This window comes from Passer domesticus, chromosome 25, assembly GCF_036417665.1.
Source record: "Passer domesticus isolate bPasDom1 chromosome 25, bPasDom1.hap1, whole genome shotgun sequence".
Lineage (NCBI taxonomy): Eukaryota > Metazoa > Chordata > Aves > Passeriformes > Passeridae > Passer > Passer domesticus.
The window spans coordinates 238,831-248,279 of NC_087498.1; the positions used below are offsets into that span (position 1 = coordinate 238,831).

At 44.9% G+C, this 9,449-nt stretch overlaps 1 protein-coding gene across 8 annotated transcripts in view; it reads left to right on the top strand.

Annotated features, from left to right (window-relative positions):
- The first annotated feature begins 138 nt into the window (after nucleotides 1-138).
- LRIF1 (ligand dependent nuclear receptor interacting factor 1) overlaps nucleotides 139-9,449 on the top strand; it is a 30,255-nt gene continuing 20,944 nt past the window's right edge. For 2 of the 8 annotated variants that reach the window (XM_064398954.1, XM_064398955.1), the window contains exons 1-3: nucleotides 139-283; nucleotides 6,079-7,603; nucleotides 8,951-9,226. In XM_064398954.1, the coding sequence (XP_064255024.1) occupies nucleotides 174-283; nucleotides 6,079-7,603; nucleotides 8,951-9,226 (1,911 nt within the window). In that variant the 5' untranslated portion in view covers nucleotides 139-173. Of the gene's footprint in view, nucleotides 284-655; nucleotides 847-3,918; nucleotides 3,990-6,078; nucleotides 7,604-8,950; nucleotides 9,227-9,449 lie in introns of those variants that run through there. The other 6 variants (XM_064398960.1, XM_064398959.1, XM_064398961.1 and 3 more) reach the window with 6 other exon arrangements.

Here is a 9,449-nt window from a genome sequence, read left to right on the forward strand (position 1 = left end):
GGGGCGGGGCCGGGGGCGGGGCCAGGACCCTCCGGCCCCGCCCCGCCCGTTTCCGCCCGCACCGGAAGCGCCACCACCGCGGTGCCGCTCGCGGCCGCCGGTCGGCGCCACTTCCCGGAAGCGGCGTCCCGGAAGCGGCGGTGTGAGGGGCGGGGCGGGCGGAAGTGACGCGCATGCGGAGCCGCGGCGGGGCCGTGCCGCCATGTCGCGGAGCCCCGAGCGGCGGCCGCAGTTGTGAGTACGGGCGGGCCCGGGGCTCCGCCTCGCAGGGACGCCCCGCCAGGTACGGTCCCGCCGCTCCCCGCCCTGCCGGGACCTGTGGGCGGAAACGGGAGGGCGGCGGCCTCGGCGGGACTGGCGGGGGGCGGGGAGGGCGTCGTCCTGTTCGCTCCTATCCCCTCCATTCCTTTATTATCCCTTCCTTTCTCGTCTCTTTCTTATCTCGTTCTGTCCTGTGCTTTTCCTTCTTCTCCTCTCCTCTCCTCTCCTCTCCTCTCCTCTCCTCTCCTCTCCTCTCCTCTCCTCTCCTCTCCTCTTTTCCCGTTCCCATTCCACCGGAGCGGAGCGGCCTGGGGACAGTTCCAGCTCCTTCCGCGCGCGGTGCCGTCTCCGGCCTGACGCCACTTGTGTTTCGGTTGTGTTTCGGTTGCGTTTCGGTTGCGTTTCGGTTGTGTTTCGGTTGTGTTTTGGTGCCGCGGGCTCTTGGTCTTTGTTGTCACTGCTGCCACATCGCGGTGACGGTGGTGTGTGCTGGAGGTAGCCGGGAAAGGGGGAGTGAGGATGTGAGAGGAATTGAACCTCGTACAGTCATGGAATTATTTCCGTTGGAAAAGCTCTTAAAGATCAGTGAGTCCAACCATTCCCGCAGCACTGCTGCATTCACCCCAAGCCCATGTCCCCAAGTGCCTCATCCACTCGTTTTTTTAAACACTTCCACGGATGGTGCCTCCACCTCTGCCTTGAGAAGCCGTTTCTGATGCTTGGCCACCCTTTCCTTGAAGAAATTTTCCCCAATATCCAACCTGAACCTCCCCTGGCACAGTGTGAGGCCATTTCCTCTCCTCCAGTCCCTGTTCCCAGGGAGCAGAGCCCAACTCCCCCGCAGCTCCCCCCTCCTGTCAGGAGTTGTGCAGAGCCAGAAGGTCCCCCCTGAGCCTCCTTTTCTCCAGGCTGAGCCCCTTCCCAGCTCCCTCAGCCACTCTGGGGCTCCAGCCCCTTCCCCACCCTGTTCTCTTCCCTGGGGCAGTTTCACTGGCCGGGTCCCTCATTAGGATCAAAGCACGAAGAGTGGCTGTGCTGGGCTGTGCTGGCTGGGATCGTGCTGAGGAAATGCTCCGGGCTGCCCAGCTCTCTGTGCCTCCGTTCCTGCTGGGGAGCTCAGCAGGCCCAGCGGCTCCTGATACCTCTCCTGTCTCTCAGCTGTTCTCAGGGTGCTTTGTGTGTTCAGGGATGAGGTCTGGGTGGTTTCTGCATCCCGGGGCTGCCAGGGGATCCATGCTGGGTGTTTGTGATGGTCACAGATTCTACCAGAGGTTTTGTGGCAGAGGAGGATTCGGTCACGGCTCAGGAGAGCTGTGGTTGATAGTAGAGCACAGGAGGTGTTTCCTGGAGTTTGCACATCCACAGTTATCTCTATTCCAGGGAATATTACACAGTGGATGAAAAGAGTTCCCGGAAACAAGTACTGTCAAAGAGACAGTGGTTTTTCTGCCATTGTGGAAAGCTTCTGGTTTAGGATAAAACCTCAGATCATGAGATGGCTTGAACTGAAATTCTGGTCAGGATTTCTCCAAATTCAACATCAATTTCTTGATTTCCTTTAGATGATGATAATAATGATGGTTATTGTATATTATCTAGATTATATCTATGTTACTATGTATTTATTATTATCATTACTATTATTATTTTATTGCAATTTTCAAATAATCCATGGAATGAATGCAGCTGTATAAAATAAATATGTATCAACTACTATCAATTAATGTTACTTTGTCCCTGGGTGCATGTTTCCAATTGATGATAAATAGTTCCTTTGCCACTTCTTGGATGCAGCTGAACCCATTAAAATAAATTCTTTCGGTTCTCTGGAGTGGTCCATAGTGCCTGGTTATTTATTCAAATTTGTAGATGAAAGTTGTGCCTAAAGGAACAGTTGGGAGTGAAGGCAGATGAAAAAGTAGCTCATTGTTCCTTCTGACAACTTTGCAGGAAAATTGAGCCAGTCTGTCTCTTTGGTCTCTACTGATGCATTTTTTAATGCCACTGTCAGAATTTCTGTGGGAATCATGTGCTGGTGTTTGCACTGGATTTGGTGAATGGATTTTTTTGGCAAAAACAAATATTCCTATTTCCTGAAAATATTCTGTGGATGTTTTGTTTAATGCCAGCATAAAGGACAGAAGGTGAATGTTTGCATACTCAGTATTTTGTGTTTTGGGCTGCTCACTGAAAGTAATGAACAGAGAGAGAAGTTGGGACAGTAAAACTGATGTGTCTGGTCAAGAAAACAGGAATTTTGGTGAACTGAAGGAAATGTAGATTATTCTTTTTATTTTTCTGTTTTGAAATAAGTAAGTAAAGAAATAAATCTTCCAGGTTCTTTCTGTTCTCTTTGCTTTCCTGCCTTCCTTAATGCCACATCCATAGGGGGGTGTTGATGTTGTCACACACACACTGTTCACCAAAAGAAATCTCCTTTTTGGGTCAAAAAAATGTGATCTGGTTGACAGATCCCTCTGAGAATGTCAAAGAATTTTATTTGATTGTTTTTATTGAATTTGATAATTTCTCTGGTGATGCTAAAATATTTCTTCCAGTCCACCATTTTTTTTGGTCTTCTGTGAGCTTATTTCCCTCAAGGTTTGTTCATGGATCTGCCTTAGGCTTTTCTAAAGTATCATAACAACACAATTATTTCTGAGTGTTCGTATATGAGTCTTGAGGAAGTTTATTCTTACGGGATTGGAAGTGAAGGAGGATGAAGAGGAGAAAGAAAACTCTACTTCACTAACTGTGGGAGAAGTCCCAAGGGACAGCCTGGCATGAAAGAGATTTTTTTTTTTTCCTGGTTAGGAAAATAAATTAACCTGTTCTTTAACCAAACTAATCTGACACCCTAAAAATGGGATACTGAGGGAGTTTTTTTTCATTCTGCTTAAGACATTCTTAAAGATTCATTAATTCAAGGAAGCAGTGACCTTGAAGGCTGATGCAAAACAACTTCTAACTCTCTCTTCATCACTCGAAAATTTATGGGGACAGTGCTTTATTTTATTCTGGTAACATGAAACTTCCTCATGGTTGATTCTTTGTATCATCTGGGAAAAGCATTATGATGTGAAATTATTGTAATGAAGCCTTTTCAACTTAGCTAAAAAGACTTGCTGTGATTCTTTCCCTTCTCTGTCGAGTAAATATGTGTGAATTCCCCTTCTTGGTATCTTGTTGGACTTTTCCTTCTCTCTTGCCTGTCCTTTAGTTTATTGTCATTCTCCAAACATGTAAATACCTGATATTTGTTTCAAGTTAAAGAACGTTGTTTCCCAGACAATTACAATTTCGGAACATCTTGCTGTTTTTCATGGAGATAAAAAGCTACAGTTGCCTTCTGTAATCATTAAAAGCAGAATGATCTGAAATTCAGGCAAATGAGATTTTTTACTGGTGCTTTGCCCCCAGTCTACTTCTAAAGTTCCTGTATGTAGCACAGTCAAAACCACTTTTGAAGTCCGTTGAGCTGGAGGTGAATGGTGATTCCAGGTGGAATGAGAACGTGAGCGCTGGAAACTGCCAGAGGAACATATTGATACAAATATATCATCAGCTTATCTCTCCCTGTTTTTCTTGCTTCCTCTCCCTCTGATCTGCTCCCCCTCCTCTTGCGCAAAAGTTAGAAGTGTCCCCTTGCTTTGACAGGTGGAGGAACAAGCCTCTTTGGAGGTTTCTTCTTGGTGACATTTTGCGGCCCTAGTTAGTTGGGGGTGCAGGTAAGTGCCTGTTTCTCTGTTCAGCACTTCCACGTTTGTGGGACTTGCTGAAAAAATCTTTCCTATTTTGCCTTTACTTCTTATATGTAGAAGCAAAGTTGAGGCTGTAGATTATGAAGTTAGGAAAGAAGTGTTGAGAGATTCAAAGCACAGAACAGACGAAGTGTTGTCCAGGAGCTGCTGCTGTTCCTCTTTTGCATTGTCAGTAGTGCTAGAAGGTTTCAAGTTCTCCAAAAGTCTTTTTTCTCTGCTTTAATCATGTTCAAACACACAAATATTTCTACTTCCTCTTTGTTTAAGCAAAACTGTTTTCTATCAGATTGTTGCCTGTCAGTGCTAGTCCATCTCAACTTTCATTTCTGATTCCAAAGCATCCAATGCCATTTTGCTCCTAAGCCCTTCAATGACAGCTTCTATTAGGAACTGTGTGATAAATTGCCCATATTTTAATTTTTGGTACCTTATAAACAATAGTACTGGAGAATTTCCTGCCCACTGCACTGTTACCTCATGCAAAAATCTCAATTTTCACATATTTTGACCAGAAATGAGGCATTGTACCAAAATACTAGGCGTGGGAGTTAATTCCAAGGTCACAGGAAGGAAAGCTCTGTGTCCCTGACACCTTTGTGTGTTGGGCAGACAGTAGTGGGGTATTCGTGTGAGTCCCCAGGGGAATGGGACCCCCAGCAGCAGCTGCCCAGCTTTGGGAGTGAAGAACATTCCTATGACTTCCCACTTGATGGGAAAAGGGAAAGGTTGGTTGACTCCTGAGCAGACACAGTGATGGGAGGCAAGACTGAGCTCTCCCAAGCACTGCTCCAAGCTGAGTCAGAAGCCCAAAAAGGCAGAAAAAATTCTGGTTTCAAAATTACCTGACAGAAAGCAGAACACATCACTGATGTCATCAGGATGGGTCTGGCTATTCCCATGTTCATCTTCCTAAGGCATTTATTGATGTAGGAGGTCAGTGGTATGGAGCTGGTGCTCTTGGTTACTCCAGGTGGAGTTGGCAGCTCTGCCTTTTAATCACTCTGGATCTGCTGTCAGGAAACAACTTCCAGTGATTTGGTCTCCTCATTCCAGTGAGAGCAGCTCTGTTTACCCACACATGTCTGCAGTACTTTGGGCAGTAGATTGTTCTGCTCAGTCTAGGAGCTCTTTTGCCAAAGAGCTTGCTTTGGGCAAACTCCCCCGGAGTGGAAAAGGTTCTTTGTCTTGCCATGGACTCAGGAAATCTTGGCATTTGGAACAGTCACAGCTAACTTACGTTCTGACAAATCTGTCTGTCTCTTGGTGAGTTCTTACCTTCACCTGCAAGAAATCTCTGTTTTCTCTTTGAGATGTCCCTAGTCCTGGTTCCATGTGTTCCTCCTTGGTTTTGAAGCCTTTTCCTTCCCAGACTTAGACTTCTGCTCTCAAAAATGTTTATAACCCAGTAGTATTTGAGGGTTTTCCATTTCTTTGAGGACAAACCACCTCTGGTCTGTATCTGCCTCAAGAATGGCTAGGCAGGTGCAATGGAGGCACAGGAACCACCTGTTCCACAAGATAAACACATCCTACTTCCAAATTCCTTTGTTGTATCTGAAGTAATTTCTGCTTCCATCTTGCCATGCAACTACTCTGCCTGTATTTTCCTGAAGTGTTCCTGAAATTCATAGTTCATAGCTCTCAGGAAGGATATAAATAGTAACAGGGAGGTGGGAAAGGGAAGAATATAGCTTCTCCGGGAAATAGGGAGGTAGTGGTTTCATTTTCAAGATGGAAGGCCCCATGAGGGGAAGCAGAGGTAATGTGAGGTGTTTCCTGGGGTCTTTTAACTTACATTTAATCTGAAAAAGATGCCATTTATTTCTACTCTGGGGTGTTGAAGTTGGACACTATTTTCAGACAGTCTGAGCTGGTCTGAAATGGAAACCCAGGTAGGTCAGTAGGAATCTCCTGAAGATTAGCTCAGGCATTTTCCAAGAGTTAATCTGCTTCAGCCCTGGGTGTAGAGTTCACTGATGCTCGTGAATTAAAGTACCTATGCTTATTCACTTACATTGCCTTTCATTTTTCTCTCCTTTCCCTTTTCTTTGTTAAGCATTACAGGCTGTATGTACCGAGTCATTCAGACAACGGGACCAGATGGAAAAAACCTTCTGAAATTGCTTCCCATTTCTAAAACTTCTGAAAGCTTTGTACCAATAGTTCAGTCTCCAGCCATGCCAAATAATTCTAACGCAAATGTTTCTAGCCCAGTCCATCTTACTTATAAGACACAGATTGGCAATACTGCTGCACCTTCATCTGTTAAGATACCGATTCTTCAGCCTCCTAATCCTGGAAAGATTATTCTTACGACAACATTAGACAAGCAGGAAAGTGCTAGTGCAGGTTCTGAAAAGGAAAGCTTGATTCCAAGTGCAGCTGCCAATGCCCAGAGCAGCTGTATGCCCATGGATGGAGTGTCCTTGCAGAACGTGGCCATCATGAGCTCTTCTCACCAGAGCAGCACAACCTACATGGTAATGAATACCAAACCCCTTCCAGTGACTGTCAAGTCTCCAGTGGTGCCTTCCGGACACCACCTCCAGATTCCAGCTGATGCAGAAGTGAAATCTGTCCCAGCGTCTCTTTTGCCACCTGCAGTACAGCAAAAAATCCTGGCAGCTGCAGCCGCCAATGTGTCTGGAGGGGCTGACAGTACAAAAACGCCGACGGTGATTTACGTGTCACCCGTAAACACAGTGAAAACCTCCCAAGTCCTGCCCAAGCGCTTGCAGAGCTTTTGCCCCAAACCTGCCACAGAAGTTTCAAAGACACTGATAGTGACAGCTGCCCAAAAGGGATCTGGTTCTTCTCTTGAGCCAGTCACATCTGAGGGGCAGCAGTGCCAGCAAACTCCCATGAAATGGATTGTGCAAGAAACTGCCCCACTCTCAGCAGCTTGTCTTATCCCTGTAAAGTCTTCAAATAATGCGGCTTCCAAGATCCTGAAAACTTTGTCAGACACGAAGAATGTAGAAGTTAACCCTGCAAATATTTTGCCACTCTGTTCTAATGGTCCTGGTGGAAGCCAAACCAAAATCACACCTTTAAAAGATAATGCTCTGGTCATGTACAATGGGAAAATCTATTTATTGACCAAAAGAGGCTCTGATATTCTGTCAGCCCAGGCTGACAAACAGGCATCTTCCTCTTCTGATGCTTTACTTAAAAAGGAGACACCCAAGCAAATTGATTCTGCTGAAGTCAATAAAATAACCAGTAAAGTGGTGAATCTGGTGTTTTCAAAAAGCAAAGGAGTGGTGCTATCTCAGAAAGACCCAAAACCGCGTACAGTTTCCAAAAGTTCGTCACCAGTTAGCTTAAGAAATGACTTAAATTCCACACCTGCAGCTCTGCTAACACCAAGTGCTAAACAGCAGGATCCCACTGTAAGCCAGAGACAGAGTTTGCCCTCCATCAAGAGCGTTTCTTGCAGTGAAGTGATCCCAGTTCCAGCAGTAGGGATGCAGGAAAGTGTGTGGCAAAATGGCAAAGATATGAGTCATTCCCCAAGAGCAGCAGGGGCTGTGTTACCTCAGGCTAAGCAGGAATGTGCTGTCAGTGAAGACTGGCCAAAGGTAATAAATCATAGATATGCTGCTCGGTGTCTGGTCAGTGGTTCTGTGGTCCTGGTTTTAGATGGATAAAATGACTTGATGAGTTCACACATTTTTGTAACCAGGTATCCTGGAAATGCTGCTCTTAAGGTTGGTTCTAGTCAATAAATGGCCTTTTTCCCCAATAATTTTGCATTGTGCAAGTGCGAAATGCATAGAAAAGAAAGGGGCAGAGAAAGGGTGGTTTTCATTTCCTCCCAAGATAAATGGTCAGCAATAACTGAATTCCAGGGAGGCTGTTCATGGTTTGAGCTCTTAGATGTTGATACCACATGCTTACAGCACAACCTTAGGGCTGTAGGGGTGATGTAGGGTAGAAAAGGAGAAGTTTGTGGCTTCACAAGAGGAAAATAAGTTGGAAGAGCAGTTTGTCCTCCAGTGACAGCTCTGGCGTGGCACTGTCAGCTCCAGACTGACAGCCATGGGCAGGAGCTGTGTTTCCTTCCTCCTCTGCCCTGGTGGGGAGTGTCCACCTCCTTCGCTCCTGGGCCCATGCCAGACAGAATGAACTCTCGAGATCCTTAGTGGCTGCATTGACATATTCTTTTACGGTCATAATGTTAAAAATATGTTAAAAGTTGTATGCCTCCATTCCTCAAACTCTCCACACAGGATTGGGGGTCATGTTTTTAGGAGCTTCAGAGTCATGAATGAATTTGTCTCCAAAGGAAAAAAAACCCGAAATTCGTTTATGTTGTTCAGGAAGAACAGAAATGTTAGCTGAGTGTATTTTTGCAAATTTTAGACATTTAATTGTTGCAACAGACTGTAATACCTAGTTTTTTTATTTTTTGTCACCTGAAAAATGGTTGAAATACCATTTATTTTCTTCAGTGCTATGTGATGCTGAGTCTCAGCATTTGCTTTAACCTTGGTGAGAAATAGCTCAGCAAATTTGGTGTTCTTGTCCCTAAATTTGCAAAGTCCTGGATTGCAGAGTAAAGACACTACCTGCTCTTCCCTCCTCTTTCTTTGGTACTTTGAAAGAGTAGGACAAGCGATTCTAATGTTGCATCTTTTATTTTTGTGGTTTCTGGTTGGCCTGGACATTTTCGGGATATCCCACAATGTACTTGGGGTATTAATTAAAGAGTGTTAGACCTATGACAATTTGCATATAATTTATCAAAATTGGCTTATCTGTGTCACATGTTACCTGTGTTAAATGCAGTTCTTGGAGAATGGCAGACAAAATAAATGCTCACCTGTCTTTGCAGTACCTACTTTTTGTATAATATATGTTATCTATTTATAGATATATATAGTGAGAGAGTGATTTATGGCTCTCTCACTGTTTCTGTATTTCAGATGCAATGTGTAAAGATGGATTCACCAGGAAAGGTTATTCAAATGAAACACCAAGAGCACCCACACTGGAGACAATACTTGGAATTAAGGAAAAAATTTGGTCTATTTAAGGAGGAGAGAGTTTACCTTACAAGAATACCATCAAGGGCCTTCTGTGAGAATACAGAAGAAAGGGTTTGTTCCAATGACAACTTGGAAAGGAAAAATGAGTCTTGCAGTTCATCCTCATTGCATGTGGAAATAATGAGTGATCATCAGGAATGTGTTGAAGAAAAGGTACCTGGGATTTTTCAGTGCTAAACACACTCAGAAAACAGCATATGTTTAGTCAATACAGAACTGAGGGTGTTTGGAGCCTCCCACCTCTGGATTCACCAGGAGAGTCAGGAGTTGTTGGGATCTTTATGAGAATTGTTCCTAGAACTTGAGACTTCTGTATGACTCAAGCGCCCTCTAGGAATTTTTATTCTCAATTTTGGGTTTTGCTGGAGGAAACTTG